The 20,905-nt window shown below is 44.7% G+C and overlaps 3 protein-coding genes across 8 annotated transcripts; 2 read left to right on the top strand and 1 right to left on the bottom strand.

The window, feature by feature from the left end:
• Positions 1–193: 193 nt before the first annotated feature.
• Positions 194–12,806, top strand: LOC122768005 (potassium voltage-gated channel subfamily KQT member 2-like). Of its 5 annotated transcripts, XM_044023607.1 has the most exons (19): positions 208–464; positions 2,102–2,252; positions 2,343–2,433; positions 2,514–2,640; positions 2,771–2,946; positions 5,301–5,426; positions 5,647–5,757; positions 5,857–5,952; positions 6,224–6,318; positions 7,084–7,152; positions 7,258–7,287; positions 7,411–7,490; positions 8,184–8,384; positions 9,550–9,597; positions 9,866–9,974; positions 11,257–11,388; positions 11,463–11,583; positions 11,668–11,843; positions 11,925–12,806. In XM_044023607.1, the coding sequence occupies exons 1-19, from the start codon at positions 338–340 to the stop codon at positions 12,523–12,525; spliced, it is 2,667 nt and encodes an 888-aa protein (XP_043879542.1). In that variant the 5' UTR covers positions 208–337; the 3' UTR covers positions 12,526–12,806. The 5 variants fall into 5 exon arrangements, with proteins under 5 accessions (XP_043879546.1, XP_043879544.1, XP_043879545.1 ...); XM_044023608.1 differs by lacking the exon at positions 9,550–9,597; XM_044023609.1 differs by lacking the exons at positions 11,463–11,583; positions 11,668–11,843; positions 11,925–12,806 and adding an exon at positions 10,123–10,148 and having other exon boundaries at positions 198–464; positions 11,257–11,382.
• A 1,300-nt stretch (positions 12,807–14,106) lies between these two features.
• LOC122768007 (MKRN2 opposite strand protein-like) lies at positions 14,107–16,508 on the bottom strand. 2 transcript variants are annotated; one of them, XM_044023614.1, is made up of 4 exons: positions 16,012–16,508; positions 15,310–15,359; positions 15,030–15,198; positions 14,107–14,524 (listed from the first exon to the last, which is right to left on the bottom strand). In XM_044023614.1, the coding sequence occupies exons 1-4, from the start codon at positions 16,221–16,223 to the stop codon at positions 14,365–14,367; spliced, it is 591 nt and encodes a 196-aa protein (XP_043879549.1). In that variant the 5' UTR covers positions 16,224–16,508; the 3' UTR covers positions 14,107–14,364. The 2 variants fall into 2 exon arrangements, with proteins under 2 accessions (XP_043879549.1, XP_043879548.1); XM_044023613.1 differs by having other exon boundaries at positions 14,107–14,578; positions 16,012–16,505.
• A 261-nt stretch (positions 16,509–16,769) lies between these two features.
• On the top strand, positions 16,770–20,808 carry mkrn2 (makorin, ring finger protein, 2). Its single transcript, XM_044023612.1, has 10 exons — positions 16,770–17,002; positions 18,083–18,211; positions 18,311–18,447; positions 19,100–19,225; positions 19,318–19,493; positions 19,636–19,701; positions 19,774–19,922; positions 20,055–20,165; positions 20,243–20,387; positions 20,469–20,808. The coding sequence occupies exons 1-10, from the start codon at positions 16,977–16,979 to the stop codon at positions 20,634–20,636; spliced, it is 1,233 nt and encodes a 410-aa protein (XP_043879547.1). The 5' UTR covers positions 16,770–16,976; the 3' UTR covers positions 20,637–20,808.
• Positions 20,809–20,905: the final 97 nt, after the last annotated feature.

Below are 20,905 nucleotides of genomic sequence, written 5' to 3'. Positions count from 1 at the left end.
TCTCCTCGAGGAATCATTGATTGTGTTATTGATCACAAACACATGAACCATCATGTGTTTGATATTTGTGCTGCAGGGGGCGCTGTTGCATGACGGACAAAGGCTGTCTGCGTCCATATGATTATTTATGGTGACGTAATTTTGTTTTAGTTGTGTACGGGGGCAGAAGAAGCTGCTGATCACAATCCTGTCACCCTGCTCCTCCTCCTCCTGTTGCTCCTCCTCCTCCTCCTGCACCAGCAGCAGCAGCAGTAATCAGGGATGCTGGTGTACGGCCTTCCCCGCCTCGTTCCTCGGTGTTCGGTGTGATCGGTGACTCGCAGCTCGGTTCTCGGTCATGGTTCAGAAATCACGGAACGGCGGGGTTTTCCCCGGAGCTCAGGCCGATCAGAAGAAGGTCGGCTTCGTTGGTTTGGACGGCGGAGGAACCGAGTCCAGCAGAGACGGAGCTCTGCTCATATCAGGTAAACACCGCAGTGTGTGCGCGTGACGTCATTATATCCAATATAATCTATATATGTAACTGTTTAACCTCACACTCTATGTATTGATTATAGGTTTCTTTTGTTTATATAAAGACTATGACTGTATATAGAGATGACTGTATATAAAGACGACGACTGTATATAGAGACAATGACTTTATATAAAGACGACTGTACTTGAAGATGACTGTATATAAAGACGAATGTATGTAGAGACAATGACTGTATATAAAGACGATGACTATATAAAGACTACTGTATATAAAGATGACTATATAAAGACGACTGTATAGAGACAACGACTGTATATAAAGACGACTGTATAGAGACCACGACTGTATATAAAGACTACTGTACATAAAGATGACTGTATATAAAGACGACTGTATATAGAGAGAATGACTGTATATAAAGACGACTGTATATAGAGAGAATGACTGTATATAAAGATGACTGTATATAAAGACGACTGTACATAAAGATGACTGTATATAAAGACAACTGTATATAGAGAGAATGACTATAAAGACGACTGTATATAGAGAATGACTGTATATAAAGACGACTGTATATAGAGAGAATGACTGTATATAAAGATGACTGTATATAAAGACTACTGTACATAAAGATGACTGTATATAAAGACTGTATATAGAGAATGACTGTATATAAAGATGACTGTATATAAAAGACTGTATATAGAGACAATGACCATATAAAGACGACAACTCTATATAGAGACAATGACTGTATATAAAGATGACTGTTTATAAAGACAACTACTGTTTATAAAGACGACTACTGTATATAGAGACAATGACTGTATATAAAGACCACGACTGTGTATAGAGACAATGACTGTATATAAAGACGATGACTATATAAAGATGACTATATAAAGATGACTGTATATAAAGACGACTGTATATAGAGACAATGACGACTGTATATAGAGACAATGACTGTATATAGGGACAATGATTATATAAAGATGACTGTATGTAAAGACGCGACTGTATATAGAGACAATGACTGTAAAACGACTGTATATAAAGATGACTGTATATAAAGACTGTATATAGAGACAATGACTGTATATAAAGATACTGTGTATAGAGACAATGACTGTATTTAAAGACGATGACTATATAAAGATGACTGTATATAAAGACGACGACTGTATATAGAGACAATGATTATATAAAGATGACTGTATGTAAAGACGACGACTGTATATAGAGACAATGACTGTATATAAAGACGACGACTCTATATAGAGACAATGGCTGTATATAAAGACGACAACTGTATATAGAGACAATGACTATATATAATGATGACTGTATATAAAGACGACAACTGTATATAGAGACAATGACTGTATATAAAGATGACTGTATATAAAGACGACGACTGTGTATACAGACAATGACTATATAAAGACGATGACTGTATATAAAGACAACTGTTTATAAAGACGATGACTGTATATAATGACGACAGTATATAAAGACAATGACGACTGTATATAAATACAACGACGACTGTATATAAAGACACCTGTATATAAAGACGTTTATTGATTTATTTATGATGTATTGATTGATTGGTCCTCAGCTGTGGAGGAGGGGCCTCGGCGGCAGCGCAGCAGTGTCTCTGGAGGAAAACGACCTCCTAAAAGAAACGCCCTCTACAGGCGACTGCAAAATTTTCTCTACAACGTCCTAGAGAGACCAAGAGGATGGGCCTTCATCTACCATGCCTATGTGTAAACACCTGTCCTCTCACCTGTCCTCTTACCTGTCCTCTCACCTGTCTGCTTACCTGTCCTCTCACCTGTCTCGTGTATTGTGTCCAGGTTCCTGCTCGTGTTCTCCTGCCTCGTTCTTTCCGTTTTCTCCACCATCAAAGAATATGAGAAGAGTTCAGAGGATGCCCTTTACATCCTGGTATGACCTTTGGCCTCATACTTCTGATGAGTGACGTTTGACTGCTAACCTGTGACCTCTCACCTCTGACCTTGTAACAGGAAGTGGTCACCATTGTGGTGTTTGGGGTGGAGTACATGGTGAGGATCTGGGCTGCAGGCTGCTGCTGTCGATACAGAGGCTGGAGAGGACGACTCAAGTTTGCCAGGAAACCGTTCTGTGTCATTGGTGAGTCTGTCTCTCTGTCTGTCTCTCTGACCTGTCTGTCTCTCGTACCCGTCTGTCTCTCTGACCTGTCTGTCTGACCCATCTGTCTGTCTGTCTGACCGTCTGTCTCTCTGACCTGTCTATCTCTCAGACATCATGGTGCTGATTGCGTCCATCTCTGTGTTGGCGGCGGGGACTCAGGGAAACGTCTTTGCCACGTCAGCGATTCGTTCTCTTCGGTTCCTTCAGATCCTGAGGATGATCCGTATGGACCGCAGAGGAGGAACCTGGAAGCTGCTGGGATCAGTGGTTTACGCCCACAGCAAGGTGAGACGGCTTGTGGTTGTGGTGAGGTACTCAGAGTGCCCCCTGCTGTTCACAGAGGCTCACGCTCAGTGAAAACATCGTTGCATCTTCTGGACTGACCTTCTAGATAATCCATCTTGTCAGTGACGGCCAACAGACTCTCACATATCTTGAAAATTTCAGATTGCATTTCTTTACAATGATCACCCAGTTTGATGTCATCGACCTCTTTCTGTGTGAAATTAATGCTGGCTTTAATTTATTGAACTTCCTTTGAATTATCATCCAATCGTGTGTTTGTTGAGTCCAAGATTTTTTTGACAAAGGCTTGAAAATTCTCTTGCTGTTGATGCATTAGATCATTCACCTGTGCAAGCATAATACACTCCTCCTCAGACTTCACTTCTTGCTTCTGCTTAGGTGGCATGTTGTCACTGAAGGAGGCCTGGGTCTAGTCTGGTCTGGTGGATGGATGGATAGATAGATGGGCTGCTGCTAAGGCCTGGTGGTTGAGCTGCTCCTGGGACCAGGTAGCTCTTGCTGCTGAAGCTTGATGGTGTCTGAGCAGCTGAGTCCAGGTAGCTTCCACTGCTAGAACCAGGTGGAAGCTGCTGCTGCTTGATGGCATCAGATTAGATGAGGCCAGGTAGCTAGCTAGGCTGCTGTTTGATGCAGACAGACAGGCCTAAATCAACATCCACCAGATATCTCCCCTTAAAACTGTCAATCAGCTTCTATAAGTTGACCACAAGCACTTCACAATAACCATTATTATTATTATCATTATGATTATTATTATGATTATTATTATTATCATTATCATTATCATTATCATTATCATTATCATTATTATTATTGTTATTGTTATTATCATTATTTACTACCCTCTAAAGTCATGATGGGCAAAAATGTCCCAACTTCCATTAAAACCACATTTTCTACAAAGTTTAATGATACGTTGTGTGATGTTAGGGTTTCAGGGTGCAGTTGGATTTGCTGCAACAATGTCAGTGTGAGGCCTGATGAGAGTTTGAGAGGTTCTCCAGGTCATCAGATGGAAATCCAGGGTCTTTCAGTCGTGGCGCAAATCTGTTTTGTAGCTGCACACTCGGTTGTTTGGGAGCTTAAGTTTTGCTGTTATCTGGTGACGTGCCTTTCTCTGCAGGCGTTGAGGAGTGTGATGATGTGGATCAGCCCGGGTCCTGTCTGTTACATGTCCTCTCATATCACAGGGAAGAGATTTATTCTTGGACTTTGTCCCAAGGTTATTCCAAGGAGGACTGATATCGGTTACACAGCCCTTGTGGTGCTCAGCAGTCTTCTGGTGCTAGTTAGCCTTGTGTTAGCATGCTCTTGTCTGTTATTGTAGTTGAATGGAAGAATACAATAATTTCCGTGCGCTCCATTTACCTCCACTGTGCTAACTGTGCTAACTGTGCTACTGGCTTTTGCTGAGGGTTAAAATCCTGAAATGACTGAATGGTGAGTTTTTCTGAGCAGGGCTGAAGTTGTTTAGAGGGGGTCAGCCCTATGTTCCCACATTTCTAAGGATTTTTTTTTCACAGAAAACTTTTGAAAAATTAGTTTACAATGCAGAATTTGTGCGACATCGCCGGCCAGTCCAAGGAGGAGGCGATAGACCACCAATACCAGCAATGCAGAGAGCCAGGTCTGAGCCAATGCCAGAGATCCCAGCCACTGTGGATGAAGTGGAGGTCACAGGCTTTTTTTGCTACATGCTGACAATGATTGGGGCATACTGGTGTTGCAACAAATGAGAATCTGACCCTGCTGCAACAGTGCAGAACAACTTCCATGGATGCCACCTTTAGGAGTTGCCCTCTACCATACAGACAGTGTTTTACCATATTGGGAAACCATCATGGATTTGTACTGCCTCTTGTTCATCATTCATTCTTATGGAACAGAGAACCATTGGACACTACAGGCAAGTACTCCAAGTGGCCATCCGACAAGTAACCCACAACAATTGGCGCCCTCAAGTTGTTGTCTGCGACTTTGAAAATGCCCTGAAGACAGCACTGGAAACGGAGTTCCCTCAAGCCACAGTTGGAGGTTATTGGAGGTCATTTCAACCAATCCCTGTGAAGGAGGACCTCCCGCTTGCTCTGGTTCAGATGAACAAAAACACGCTCCCACCTCAAAGATGAATGCAGAAAAAAACAGAAATTTTAATCTGTACTATTTTTATTTTATAGCAGTTTTTTTTGGAAGTGGACATTTTTGTTCTTAATGACTTAACAGTGTAGTCTACAGGTAGTCTAGATTAAGTCTACAGTGTGGTTTGAAGAAGACTATTAAGGACCACAATCTAACATTAAATCTATATGATTGTCTCTGTCTCTCACCCTCAGGAGCTGATCACAGCCTGGTACATCGGTTTCCTGTGTCTCATTCTGGCAAGTTTCCTTGTTTATTTGGCAGAAAAAGAAGATAACGATCAGTTTGAGACGTACGCAGACGCCCTCTGGTGGGGACTGGTAAGACTGACACACACAGACACACACATTGTCTTAACTCCCATTTTCCCCCTCACTTTAATTTAAGGGTTAGGGTTCAGTTGTGTTCAGGTATGTTTAGTGTGACTCTAATACCTTGACATCATCTCAGGTTCTTCTCAGGTTCATCTCAGGTTCTTCTCAGGTTCTTCTCAGGTAGCTCACCTGTCTTCCTGTATTGTTTTTCTGCTGTCTCCTTCAGATCACCTTGACAACCATTGGTTATGGAGATAAGTTTCCCATCACCTGGAATGGTCGTCTTCTTGCTGCCACTTTCACTCTGATTGGAGTTTCATTCTTCGCTTTGCCCGCGGTGAGGTTCTCAATCAGTTACCTGAGGTCACCTGAGACAGGTGAGACTCACCTGGTCTGGTCGGCTCAGCTCAACTGCTTTGCTCTCTTCTGTCCTCAGGGGATCCTTGGTTCTGGTTTTGCTCTGAAGGTTCAGGAGCAGCACAGACAGAAACACTTTGAGAAGAGACGGAATCCAGCAGCCGGACTCATACAGGTGAGCCTAGACTGTGACATCACACTCTGCACAGCAGTGATGTCATCACAGGTAAGCTGCACTGACCACCATCATAAAGCCATGCAGTCAGAATCTGATCCTGAATCTGATCCTGAATCTGAATCTGATCCAGATTCACATCAGATTTAATACGGTGCTGATGTGAACGCAGCGTCACTGTGTCATGTTTTCACACATGTGCTTTTACTTTGAAGGAGCTGAACATTTCTTGTTGTTTCCATGGAAACAGTGGCATTGTGTTTGTGTGCAGGCAGCGTGGAGAGTTTATGCCACAAATCTGAGCCGAACTGATCTGTCGTCAACGTGGGACTACTACGAGAGGACAGTGTCTGTCCCCATGTACAGGTGACATCACAATAATAATAATCTGTATGTAACATAACAATAATAATAATCTGTATGTAACATGTACATGTGACATCACAAGAACAATAATAATAACCTGTATGTAACATTACAATAATAATCTGTATGTAACATGTACAGGTGACATCACAATAATAATAATAATCTGTATGTGACATAACAATAATAATAATCTGTATGTAACATGTACATGTGACATCGCAATAATAATAATCTGTATGTAACGTAACAATAATAATGATCTGTATGTAACATGTACATGTAACATAACAATAATAATAATCTGTATGTAACATGTACATGTGTAACTGGATGTATTTGTTAATGTAAATGTTATGCTCTAGAAATCAGGGAAATACAAAGATCCCTGTCAGACAAAGTGAAACCTGAAAAGCAGATGTTACAGAAGAAGATTCTTGAATATTATTTATGAGAAATCTTTCATTCTTGCTCCTCAAAGCAAACAGGAAACAATTCCATTAATGTATATTTGTGCTGAATCATCACAAACATGATCTCACGTCTGTACACAGACAACATCATGGAGCAGAGAAACACAAACACTAGGGGGCACTTTTAACAGAAGAAGAACTCTCTGACAGAACCAGAACCAGGCTCAATGATCTCAACACTAAGTGTCTCTGTCTTCAGATGTCCTCACACTAAGTGTCTCTGTCTCCAGATGTCCTCACACTAAGTGTCTCTGTCTTCAGATGTCCTCACACTAAGTGTCTCTGTCTCCAGGCTGATTCCGCCGCTCAATCAACTGGATTTACTGAGGAACCTGAAGAACAAGTCAGGACTCTCTTTCAGGTACAAGTGTACTACAAGTACTCCATAAAATACTTAATGATAAAAATGCACCTGTGTGACGGCCTCTCTCATGTCTGTCTGTCTGTCTGTCTGTCTGTCTGTCAGGAAAGATGTCCAGCCTGAACAGTCTCCCAGGTTTGTGTCCACTTCTGTCCTCATCAGAACTCTAGTTTGGAGTTAGTCAAATGTCCAACATGTTGACCTCTGACCTCAGTGACCTCTGATAATAAAACCTCTGACCTGTCTGTCTGTCTTCAGTCAGAAAGTCAGTCTGAAGGAGAGGGTTTTTTCATCCCCCCGAAGTTCAGGAACCAAAGGAAAAGGTTCTCCACAGCACGGTGAGTGAGGACATCATCAAAGGTCCCTCAGAGACAACCACAGAGACCACCACAGAGACAACCAGAGACAACCACAGAGACAACCACAGAGACAACCACAGAGACCACCACAGAGACCACCACAGAGACAATCACAGAGACAACCACAGAGACAACCACAGAGACAACCACAGAGACAATCACAGAGACAACCACAGAGACAACCACAGAGACAACCACAGAGACCACCACAGAGACCACAGAGACAATCACAGAGACAATCACAGAGACAATCACAGAGACAACCACAGAGACAACCACAGAGACCACAGAGACAACCACAGAGACAAGCACAGAGACCATAGGGACAACCACAGAGACCACAGAAACCACAGAGACAACCACAGAGACAACCTCAGAGACAACCACAGAGACCACAGAGACAACCTCAGAGACAACCTCAGAGACAACCACAGAGACAACCTCAGAGACAACCACAGAGACCACAGAGACAACCTCAGATACAACCTCAGATACAACCACAGAGACACCACAGAACCTCAGAGACAACAGAGACAACCACAGAGACAACCACAGAAACCACAGAGACAACCACAGAAACAAACCAACCAGAGACAACCACAGAGACAACCACAGAAACAACCACAGAGACAACAACAGAGACATCGCTCTGAATCTGATTTGTCTCTGCAGTGGTTCCATCCATTGGCCCCGGTGTTGCTCCTGGTCCTGGAGGTCCAGCGGGAGTCCAGACCCTGAGGCGTTCCCCTAGTGTGGAGCCATGTCAGGAGGAGAGTCCCAGCAAGGTCCCAAAAAGTTGGAGCTTCGGAGAACGAAGCCGAACCCGGCAGGCCTTCAGAATCAGAGGAGCTGCCTCCCGACAAAACTCTGAGGGTAAGATAAGCCAGAACCTGCCACCAAAAACTGTAAATCAGGTTAGGAATGAGCTCCTCTCTGAAGTTCATGAGAGGAGCTCAGTCCTAAACTAACCTGATTCTCTGGAGGTCAGTCATCAGTGAGCAAGAACACAAACTCTTTGCCCCAGTGGTCACTTGCTGAACTGCAAATAAAAATCATCTGTAGCTCAATATAGTTTCTTTTTTGTCATCACTGTAGAGAAGCTAAGTTTCTCCTCCAGTCCTCTCAGGGCTCAGTATTGGGGGCTTGTGGTTCAGGACTCATGTTCAGGTCTTGTGGTCCAGGTTCAGGTCTCATGTTAGTAATTCCTTTTTTATCAACAAACACAGGTAACATTTCATGTAACAGTTTAATCAGGTTTAGATCTCCACAGTCCTGAGGGGTTCAGTTTCCAAAGCCAGACCTGAACCAATGCCAGACCCGACCTGGTGATGTAAGACCAGATCAATTGATTGATTACAAGACAAAATACCGTTGAGCTGATTCTGTGAGAGATAAAATAATACATCATAGAGAAGTGAGGAGGAGGTCTGGTTTATACTGGATCAGATTGTTTATTCTGGATCAGACCGTTTATTCTGGTTCAGACCATTTATACTGGATCAGACTGTTTATTCTGGATCAGACCGTTTATTCTGGTTCAGACCATTTATACTGGATCAGACTGTTTATTCTGGATCAGACCGTTTATACTGGATCAGACTGTTTATTCTGGATCTGACCGTTTATACTGGATCAGACTATTTATTCTGGATCAGACCGCTTATACTGGATCAGACTGTTTATTCTGATCAGACCGCTTATACGGATCAGATTGTTTATACTGGATCAGATTGTTTATTTTATACTGGATCAGACTGTTTATTCTGGATCAGACCATTTATACTGGATCAGACCGCTTATTCTGGATCAGACCGTTTATACTGGATCAGACTGTTTATTCTGGATCGGGATCAGACTGTTTATTCTGGATCAGACCGCTTATTCTGGATCAGACCATTTATACTGGATCAGACTGTTTATTCTGGATCGACCGTTATACTGGATCAGACTGTTTATTCTGGATCAGACCGTTTATACTAAGTGAGGCGAATAGAATGATGATGATGATGATGATGGTGGTCTCTGTCTCCTCCTGTAGTGCTGATAGAGATGCAGGACGAAGAGTTCAGACAGAAGAGCTCACCAGGTCAGCACACACACACACACACACACACACATAGACATGATCACATGATCCTAACATACATGATGTGATTGGTGTGGGTTCTGTGGAGGTCTGGTTCTGGGTCAACTGAACCTGAAGGAAAAGGGATGGTCTATAGTCCCAGAACATGGTTCAGGTCTCTACGGCACATACTTTCATCTGGTCCAGACGTTTGGACCTGGTCCAGGCGTTTGGACCCCAGACGTCCAGTGTTGAGTGCTTCAGGTTGGTGGCGCTGTTGTTCTTCCAGATGCGAGTCTTCCAGGAGAAGACATGGCTGACGACAACAAGAGCTGCCACTGTGAGTTCGTCCCTCAGGACCTGACGCCGGGGTTAAAGGTCACCATCAGAGCCATCTGGTATCAAAGCTTTAATTTTGTTTCATCAGAGAAAATCTTGTTGTTTTTTTCACTTTCTGGACTCATCGTTCATTTTTGGCTTCACTCACTTTTGTTTGCTGTTTATGATTCATTATTGTTTTGTTTTTATTGGTTTGTGCTTGCCCAGGGTCAAAGGTCACCATCAGCTGTGGGGTAAGGCCCATTAGTGTAGTTCGCTTCATCCTTTTGTCTTTCACTGTTTCTGTTGTTGTTTTGTTTTGTTGAGAGGTAAGAACTTCTTCTTCTTCTCCTCCTTCTTCTTCTTCTTATCATTGTTATTATTGTTATTATTGTTGACATTATTATTATTATTATCATTATTATTATTATTATTATTATTAATAACAATAACAACATATTATTGTACGGAGCCCCTAAAGGGACATGAAAAAAAATTGAGGCTGAAAAAACAAAAAATCTCACAAAAACTTTCATTCATGCGACGGGAGAAGAGAACACTAACGTTAATGTTGTCCACACAACTTGTTTAATATTTATACATAAAACCTATCATATATTTATTCATTTATTGTCAGTGACTGCGTCTTCTTACTCTGGAGTAAAGTATTTTATTTTTTTAAATTTTTGAATAAGATGTGAAAAGTTTCTGTCTCTATGTGAAACTCCTAACCTGGCAGCGCAGAGAGCTGTCAATCAAAAGTCCAGTGGCTGGATGTCTGTCCTCCGGTAACCATGACGATGTCCACAGTCATTTGTATTTGCTTCTAATGAACTCAGAACTAATGAACAGTCAGGACAGAGTCTCAGTCCTCTCTCACTTATGAGGAGACCATGTTTACTGGCCTCGCAAAAACTTTGTTTTACATGTCCCTTAAGGGCCCTGTGTTATTATTATCATTATTATTTTTATTGTTGTTGTTATTCTTACTCTTATTATTATTATTGTTGTTGTTGTTATTATTATTATCATCATGGTTATTATTATTATTAGTATCATTATTATTATTATTATGGTTATTATTATTGTTGTTATCATTATTATTATTATTATTATCATTGTTATTATTATTATTGTTGTTCTTATTGTTATTATTATTGTTATTATTATTGTTATTCTTATTCTTATTCTTATTCTTATTATTACCTTAACTTAAATGTTCCTAGAACCAGAATCAGATTCTGGATCGAGTCCTGGACAAACTGCATCAGTGTCAGTTTGTAAATGGATGATTTCTATGATGTTTCTATGGAAACGGCGTGGCAGACCACGCGCTCAGTGACTGTCTCTGTTGTGTCGCAGCATCATGCGCTTCATGGTTTCAAAGAGGAAGTTCAAGGAGAGTCTTCGTCCTTACGATGTCATGGACGTGATCGAACAGTACTCGGCCGGACACCTGGACATGTTAGCACGCATCAAGAACCTGCAGACCAGGTGAGTGAGCCCTGACCTTTGACCCCTGATATTTTGTTCCTGGATGACGGACGCGTGGTCTTCTGTCTCCACAGAGTGGATCAGATTGTTGGCAGAGGGACGCCCGTCACAGACAAAGACCGTCCAAAAGCGTCCAGCGAGGAGCTTCCTGATGACCCGAGCATGATGGGACGTCTGGGGAAGGTGGAGAAGCAGGTGACGCACACAGTTGACCGGAGTCATGATGTCTTTCATGATGAAGACACGCCTTCATCTCTGAATCTGATTGGTCCTCTCTAGGTCCTGTCCATGGAGCGGAAGTTAGACTTCCTGGTCAACATCTACATCCAGAGAATGGGAATTCCTCAGGCTGAAACTGACGCTTACTTTGGATCCAAGGAGCCGGACCCAGCACCGCCCTACCACAGTCCTGTGGACCAGCTGGACAAAAACCAGTCCATGTCCAAAAACCCACAGTCAGTGTTGTTGTTTCTCATATTGTTGTTGTAAACACGTTGTTGTGTACTTTTGTGTGTTTTATGTTGTTGTTTATGTAGGGTGTTGCCTAGCGACCATGTGGAGAAGACTCGCTTTGGGATGAAGATGGTTCGCTCCAGCAGCTCCACCGGACACAGGAACTACAGCGCCCCCACATGCCCGCCCTCCACCTCCTGGCAGCCCATTAGCTCCCAGCTCCCTCAACAGGCTCCGCCCCCCCCTCAGGGTAGCCATGGCAACACGCCGAGTCCGGTGGGAGACGGGTCTCTGGTTCGACTCCCACCCCCTCCGGCTGGAGAGAGGCACGGTGGGAACCGATCGAACCGTCAGAGCACCGGAGAGCGGGGAGGGGTGGAGAGAGCGGAGCAGGGAGGGGGGGCAGGGGGCGGGGAAGAGGAGGTGAAAGTGGACAGCGACACGTCCGTCTCCATCCCGTCTGTGGACCACGAGGAGCTGGAGCGCTCGTTCAGCGGCTTCTCCATCTCACAGTCCAGAGAGAATGTGGACTTCCTCAACAGCAGCTTCTACAACAGAGCAGGGGGCGGGGCCACGCTCTGTGCCGCCGTACGCCCCTACATCGCTGAGGGCGAGTCCGACTCCGACTCGGAGCTCTGTGCCCCTTCACCTCACTCGGACCACGTTTGGACCGGAACCAAGTAGAAGTGAACCAGCAGAACATTAAAGACTTTGAACTGTAGAGGGCGGTGTCGCACCGCTCATCATCAGAAGAAGAGTTGAGAGCAAAGCATCACGGGAACACAGGTGTCTGCACTGGGTCTGAGTCTGACATGCCCACGTCTGATTGTTAGCTTTGTCTGTATTAAAAGTATCCTATCACTTTAATATTGTGTTTACTGTCGTCACCATGACGACGGCGTTTCTTTTTTAACGTCTTCTGTATCAATCTTCAAACATCGTAATAAAACCTTCTGTTTCTCTTGTTTTGTCTGTGATTCCACATCAGTGAGAGGTCAAACAGAGATCTAACAGAGGTCACTGCTCTGTGACCTTTGCTACTGAACCGCCTCTTCTACAGTTAACTCCGCCCCAAAGTCTGCTGATGTGAGAGGTTAACACTCTTGCCTTCACAGCAAGAAGACCAGGGTTTGTGGCCCGGTCAGAACAAGAGTCTTTCTGCATGGAGGTCACATGTTCTCCCTGTGTGGCCGTGGGTTTTCTCCAGGCTCCTCCCACAGAAACCTGAGATCAGGGAAACTGTCTGTGTGAGAGTGGACGGTTGTTTGTCTCTGTGTCCCTGTGATGGACAGGTGATCTGTCCAGGGTGTGGCCCCGCCCAGGGGAGCTCATGTCTCATTAAATTCAATGTTTCTGTCATAGATCACATCATGATGGAGATTATAGCTGATGTGAATATTTCTGATGCAGCTGGAAACACTTTAACTTCACTTTAGTTTAGAAGTGACTTTTTGAATCTCGCTGTAGATAAAATCTTAATGTTTGACAGCATTTCAGTGACTGTGTTTATATTTACACGTGGAAATATAGTCATTAAATAGTATTGAGCACTATAGTATGGACACTTTTATAATGATAGGTCCATAATAAACTATGTTTTATCAGTTTGAGCCATATTCTCATCGTCAGGTTCCAGCTGAATAAATATCAAATCAAATTTGGTCGCACTGCATTTATCATCATTAATGAAAGGATGAATGAGTGAATTACACTGTATGAAATGTAACAGTGTTCATTTATTAACTCCTCTCTTCACATAAATGTCATGTGTTCATATTTCTGCTCAACTGGATTAAAATGGAGGCTGAGCTCTTTGTTTACCTGTTGCCATGGTGAATCATGGTATCAGTGTTCCATTGATGATGGCTTTTTTCATTCCCAACACACACCCGTAACTCAGAGTGAATTTAACTGATGCCGATCAGCTGTTCAGAAACCAGCTCAGAGTAGGTCAACCTAGAGTTAAGGTTTTAACTCAGAGTTTGCTGAACCTGCTTTCTGAAACAGGCTCATGTATGTGATGATTCAGCGCAAATAAAACTCAACTGAATTGAATTGATGGTGTGAATGTGTGAATGTGTGTGTAAAGTGGTTTAGTTCAGGTCATGTGACTGTGAATGTGTGAATGTGAATCACAGATTAATATAAACTTCACATGTAAACTGTTCATGTTTATTTACTAATTTGGACAATCACTCACACAGTCATTCACACATTCACTCATTCACACACACTGACACGATCACTCGCACAGTCATTCACACATTCACACAGTAATTCACACACACTGACACGATCACTCATTAACTCATTCACAGGTATGTAGATGTTCAGTGACACAGAAAACACTTGTTCATATATAACAGAGAAAAACACACGGACATGTTATTGTTTGTCCTCCTGTCACTTCTGTCTGTCCTCTTGTCTGTCTTTTGCAGGTTGTACTGTAGGAGGTGCAGTGCTGCCCCCTACAGTTCAAAGTTTGAAGTTGTCCATCATTCTCTTCCTCCTTAACCCCCGTCTTTATTGTCTGTCCTCCTGCCCGTCCACCACATAGTACTGCTGTCTCTGGATGTGCTGGTATAATGTGGTGAACTTAGACACCCTCCTCATCCTCGGCAAGATGAAGTTGTGAGTGAAGGCATCTCTGCTGAGAGAGCTCCGCCCCTCCACCGCCAGGACGCTGTTAATAAAGTTCAGACAGAAACTGAAGCAGTTATGGTTGTCCTCATCAAACCTAGACAGAGAGAGACAGACAGGTGTGTGAGTTTACCTGTACCAGGTGTGAGAGTGTACCTGTACCATGTGTGAGAGTGTACCTGTACCAGGTGTGAGAGTGTACCTGTACCAGGTGTGAGAGTGTACCAGTTTACCTGTACCAGTTGTGTAAGTGTACCTGTACCAGGTGTGAGAGTGTACCTGTGCCAGAGTGTACCTGTACCAGGTGTGAGGGTTTACTACCTGTACCAGTTATTGTAAGTGTACCTGTACCGGGTGTGAGTTTACCTGTACCAGGTGTGAGGTATGCCTGTACAGGTGTGAGTTTACCTGTACCAGTTGTGTAAAAGTGTGCCTGTACCAGGTGTGAGAGTGTTCCTGTACCAGGTGTGAGAGTTTACCTGTACCAGTTGTGTAAGTGTACCTGTACCAGGTGTGTGAGTGTACCTGTACCAGGTGTGAGAGTGTACCTGTGCCAGACAGGGTCCCACATAGGTCCTTCAGAGAAGCGACCCAGGTACTGGTCCCACTGATCCATCAGGTGGAACATGTCGGGTCGGACCAGAGGAACACTGACGCAGCGCTCCCACCCACTCTGATCTCTACGGACACCACTCTGAGTGTAGTTATACACAAGGCCTACACACATACACACACATGCGCACACACACACACACCCAGTGATTATGTCTGACATGGACAGGGAAGGACTGTGGTATCTGGCCACGACCTCTGACCTCTGACTTCTACCTTTAGTGCTGGAGATGCCGGTGTGAAGATCTGACGTTCCATCAAAGTCTCTGAGGACAAAAACAGCAATTATACACTGTTCTTCTGGATCATCTTTAAATCCAGACTCAAACCCCACCGGTTTAAACTCTGTAATTCACTGGTGTCCTGTTTCTGTTTCTATTGTTGTTTGTTTGTTTTGTACACTGTCCTTGTTTCAGACCTGTTCAGACCGGATGAGCACAGTTCAGACCTGGTTCAGACTGGTTGAACACAGTTCAGACCTAGTTCAGACCTGGTTCAGACCTGGTTCAGACCAGATGAACACAGTTCAGACCTGGTGCAGACCAGGTTCAGACCACTTGAACACAGCTCAGACCTGGTTCAGACCACTTGAACACAGTTCAGACCTGGTTCAGACCAATTGAACACAGCTCAGACCTGGTTCGAACCTGGTTCAGACTGGTTGAACACAGTTCAGACCTGGTTCAGACTGGTTGAACACAGTTCAGACCTGGTTCAGACCAGTGGAACACAGCTCATACCTGGTTCAGACCAGTTGAACACAGTTCAGACCTGGTTCAGACCGATTGAACACAGCTCAGACCTGGTTCAGACCTGGTTCAGACTGGTTGAACACAGTTCAGACCTGGTTCAGACTGGATGAACACAGTTCAGACCTGGTTCAGACCTGAAAGAATCTGAAATCATGTGAACCCTTACCTGTGCAGGTTGTTGTGTGCAGGTGCGATCAACAGGCAGCATGAGCTCTTGTGTCCATTAGTGAAGGGGGAGGGGAGGCTGACCGGCGCCTCCTGCAGTCTGCTCCCCCTCAGCTCGTCTCCACAGCTTGGACACCGCTCCGGCACAGAGAAACAGAAGATGTTCTTCTGACAGTGACTCAGTCGGATCACACTGTTCTCCATCTCCTCCATCTTCTCTTCTGTTTCTCCCCTCACTCATTCTCTTCTTCTCTGTTACATTGTTACACCCAGTTGCCAGGTTACAACCTATTTGATGACATCACATGCTCACATGCAGCCTATCACATTGTAGCCACTGTCAGACAGACGGTCATGTGACCAGACTCACCGGGAGCTCCTTCAGTCTGAACTGGTGACCTTTGGACCGTGTTAAGAACATCGTCATGGAAACTGGGAGTGTAAGTGTTCTGAAGTTACCTGTGTGTGTATCCAGGTATTACCTATGTTGTGGGGACCTAAACCTGTACACAGTCACATTATGTGAGACAAAGAGTCCCCATAACGTACATGACTACATTTTAAGGTGAAGATATGTTTTAAGGTTAGGATTAGGATTAGGACTAAACCACTAGTAATTATGGTTGAGTAAATCTCCAGGAAATTAATGTAAATCAATGCAATGTCCCCTCAAGTCATGAAGTCGAACATGTGTGTGTGTGTGAACTGTTTTATCATTAACTTCCTGTAAATATAAAAGGTTCCTGTCTGTTAACCATGTGAAGTTTGGTCTCAGCTACTATCGTCGTCTTATCAACTAAGACTTGACTATGACGTCACGATGACGTGGCTTTGGTCATGGTTGTGCTCGTGGAACCGTCACAGAGCTCATAGGAACCTTCGTGCTGTGGCTGTGGCTCACAGTCGGAACCGTTTGAACGTAACACCGCAGTGACAGTCGCTGTTAGCCGAAGCTCCGCGAGGAAGATGAGCACGAAGCAGGTGACCTGCAGGTCAGTGTGTGTGTGTGTGAGAGAGAGTGAGAGAGAGAGAGAGAGAGTGTGTGTGTGTTACCTGTCCGTCTGCTTTGTTCGTGTTTGAGTCTCGCGTTGTTTCTGACTCAGATCTCTGAGAACGCGTTAGCATCGTGCTAATGTTTTTAGCTGTTAGCGCGTGAATATGTTCTACTGGTCAAAGAGCGGGTTCAAGTCACATGTGCGCGCGCTTGTGTGTTTTCTGTCATAAACGCCGACCTTGTCAGGACCAGTCGTGGTAATGGAGACCAAAACCTGGTCCTAATGAGGCAGAACCTGATTTCTGAGGAACTGGTTAAGTTTAAAGTTAGTTAGTTTTTATTAATCCCCTTAGGGAAAGTATTCCTCTGCATTTTGACCCATCCTAGAATTAGGAGCAGTGGGCTGCCACACTGAGTGCGCCCGGGGAGCATTGGGGGCTGGGTACCTTGCTCAGGGGTACCCCAGCCCTTTTTGGCCGGGTGAGGATTTGAACCGGCGACCCTCCGGTTACAAGTCAAGTTCCCTTTCCCCTTGGCCACAGGCTGCCCTAAGGACTAAGTTTTGAGGTTATGGTTAGGGTTAGTCATTAACTGGTTAGTGATAAGACTTTATTTATAGCGTGTGTGTGTGTGTATGAGTATGAGTGAGAGATCATTACATTTCCTGTAAATCAAATCATCTTGATCTGAGGTTTATGAGGAAGAGGTGGTCAGGTGGTCTATGAGGAAGTACAACAGATGCACAAGGAAGTACAGGTGGTCTATGAGGAAGTACAACAGATTTACGAGGAGGTACAGGTGGTCTACGAGGAAGCACAACAGGTTTACTAGTAAGTACAGGTGGTCTACGAGGAAGCACAACAGGTTTACGATGAAGTACAGGTGGTACAATAGATTTATTAATCCCCTTAGGGGAAACAATGGGGTTGGGTACCTTGCTCAGGGGTACCCCAGCCCTTTTGACCTGGTGGGGACTTGAACCGGCGACCTTCCGGTTACAAGCCAAGTTCCCTTTACACTTGGCTACCAGGTGTTGTCATGGTGACATGTGACTGACAGGGGTGTGTGTGTGTTTCAGGTACTTCCTCCATGGTGTTTGCAGAGAAGGAAGTCGCTGTTTGTTTTCTCATGACCTGAACAACAGCAAACCTTCAACCATCTGTAAGTTCTACCAGAGAGGAACATGTGCTTATGGAGAACGCTGCAGGTACACACACACGCACAGACACACATGCATGCACACACACGCACTGGACAGGTGTGTTCTGTGATTTATGTCTGAACAGTGACATCACTTCCTGTACAGGTACGACCATGTCAAACTTTCAAACAGAGGAGGTGGGGGAGGAGCTTCAGAGAATCCAGGAGGTGAAGGAGGCGGAGCTGGGGGTGGGGCTTCAATCAGAGGTGGAGTGAAGAAGAACCTGGTCCTCAGAGACAGGGGTGAGACACACACACGATGACTCCACCCACTTTATTAGGTACACATGATTAGGGTTGGGCATTGTTTGAATTTGAGCAATTCTCGATTCCGATTTTTTTAAGAGGCGGGGTCAAAAAAGTGAACATATTTTAAATGAGCTCTTTTTGTATATAAATATTATACATTTACACATATGTCCTAAGTGTATGACTGCAGTGACTCCTCCCACTGAGCGACTAACACCAACAATAAGGAACATCTGGTACGACCCAAGACCATGTGTGAGTGTTCTGGACAAATGAGAACACACCGCTTTAGCTCCAGTTTAAGTGGTTTACCTTTTACTTACCCAAGTAAAAGGTAAACCAGTGGTCACTGTGGTGCTGGACTGAGGGTCAGCGTCCAGGTCAGAGCTGGTATTGTACTCCCTGATGTTTGTCGCCGTCCTGTTTCACTGAGGTGACTTCATTATTTTTAAAAGCAAAGCTTTTAAAAAATGGCCGCGCGGTTTCTTCTTCTTTGTTGGTGTTCGGCAGACTGTGAATCCAAACGAGGAATGGAAATTTTAAATATTTGAATGATTCTGGGAGAATCAGAAAGTCCTGGTTCCACTCGATACTTGATGTCCAACCTGATAACTGTATCGTGTCTGTGACCTCTGACCTCTGTCAGGTATGCCTGTGGAAAGGAACTTTGGCGCTCCAGCTGACAGTGTGTGGTCAGACGCCGCCGCCGCCGCTCCTCAGACTTACGTGGATGCCATCAGGACGGGCCTGGACGGCTCAGTTAAAGACCAAGGTTGGACAAAGCACGCTGTCCTCTGATTGGCTGATAGCTGTAATGATGTCATCATGATGTAATACGTGTTACCAGTGTACCTATCTCTATAGTTATTCCCCCAGTGGGCGGGGCTTCCCAGGACCTCCCCCAGCTGTGTCCTTATGCTGCTGCAGGACAATGTTTCTATGGAGACAATTGTACTTATCTCCATGGCGACCTGTGTGACGTGTGCAGGCGACAGGTGCTCCACCCCCACGACCCCGAGCAGAGGAGGATGCACGAGAAGGTGTGTGTGTGACAGACAGACAGACAGACAGACAGACAGACGACTTTATTAATCCCTTTGGGAAGTTCCCTCGGGGAAATTAACGTGTGTGTTTGTGTGTACTGTAATAAATGTTAAACACAAACTCATATGTCTGTCACAGATGTGTCTCCTGCTCTTTGAAGCAGACATGGAGAAGGCCTTTGCAGCTCAGCTGAGTCAGGATAAGGTGAGTGTGCTGAGTCGTGGTGAGTGTGCTGAGTCGTGGTGAGTGTGCTAAGTTGTTCCTGTCGTTCCACAGGTTTGCTCCATCTGTATGGAGCTGGTGGTGCAGAAGATAAACCCGTCAGAGCGGAGGTTCGGGATCTTGTCGTCTTGTTGCCACACCTTCTGCTTGTCCTGCATCAGGAGGTGGCGCTGCACCAGGAACTTCAGCAATGTCATTGTCAAGTAAGAATCCAGGATCAGGGTCTGAAAGACTCGGACAAAGGTCTGAGAGACCTAGACCTGAGAGAGCTGGTTCTCTGGTGTCTCAGGTCTCAGGTCTCTGTGGTTTCAGGTCTCTGGTCTCTGTGGTTTCAGGTCTTGTCCTGAGTGTCGTGTCATCTCGGAGTTTGTCATTCCTTCCATCTACTGGGTCGAGGACCAGGACGAAAAGGATCACCTCATTGAACTCTTCAAATCTGGAGTCAGGTGAGTTCCCTGTGTCTCAGTAGCCACACCCAGTTTGAGTTTTTCAGCCAATGATGTCACTTCCTGTGTGTGCGCAGTAAGAAGGCGTGTAAGTACTTCGACCAGGGTCGCGGTTCGTGTCCATTCGGAGGGAAGTGTTTGTATCTTCATGCTTTTCCGGACGGAACCCGAGCAGAACCGGAGCGGCCGCGGAAACAGCTGAGCAGCGAGGGAGGCGTGCGGGTCAGAGTCCACAGCCGCCGTCTTGTTTAGTGTGGCAATGGGCGGGGCTGTTTGTTGACGTGTGTTTGTGTTTGTTTTCAGTTCATGAACAACGTTCGTTTGTGGGACTTCATCGAGGAGCGTGAGCAGCGCTCGGCCCCGCCCCTTCCCTCCCTGGACGATGACATCACAGAGCTGAGGGAGCTCTTCATGCAGATGTCGGGTCCGAGCCACGAAGACCTGGAGGCCCCGCCCACTCCGGACCAGTAGAGACCAAGCCTCTGTGGTGGACATGTTTTGTGGAATCATGTGACCTCGTCTGATCATCATGAGTGATATTGATGTTTTATTTATAGTGTAAATAATCACATGACATCACAGTGTGACATCGATCATGTGACTGAAGCTCAACAATAAAAAAAAAAAGCTGTAGATTCATAAACATGGTTTTATTGATCAATTATGACGTCATCGTTATCATCAAAACACTCAGTTAATGCTAGTTAGGGTTGTTTAGTGATAGGACTAGGTAAGGTTAG

This window comes from Solea senegalensis, linkage group LG4 (genome assembly GCF_019176455.1).
Source record: "Solea senegalensis isolate Sse05_10M linkage group LG4, IFAPA_SoseM_1, whole genome shotgun sequence".
Taxonomy (NCBI): Eukaryota; Metazoa; Chordata; class Actinopteri; order Pleuronectiformes; family Soleidae; genus Solea; species Solea senegalensis.
The sequence above is the reverse complement of the archived record's forward strand: the minus strand, read 5'-3'. Positions and strand labels throughout refer to the sequence as shown.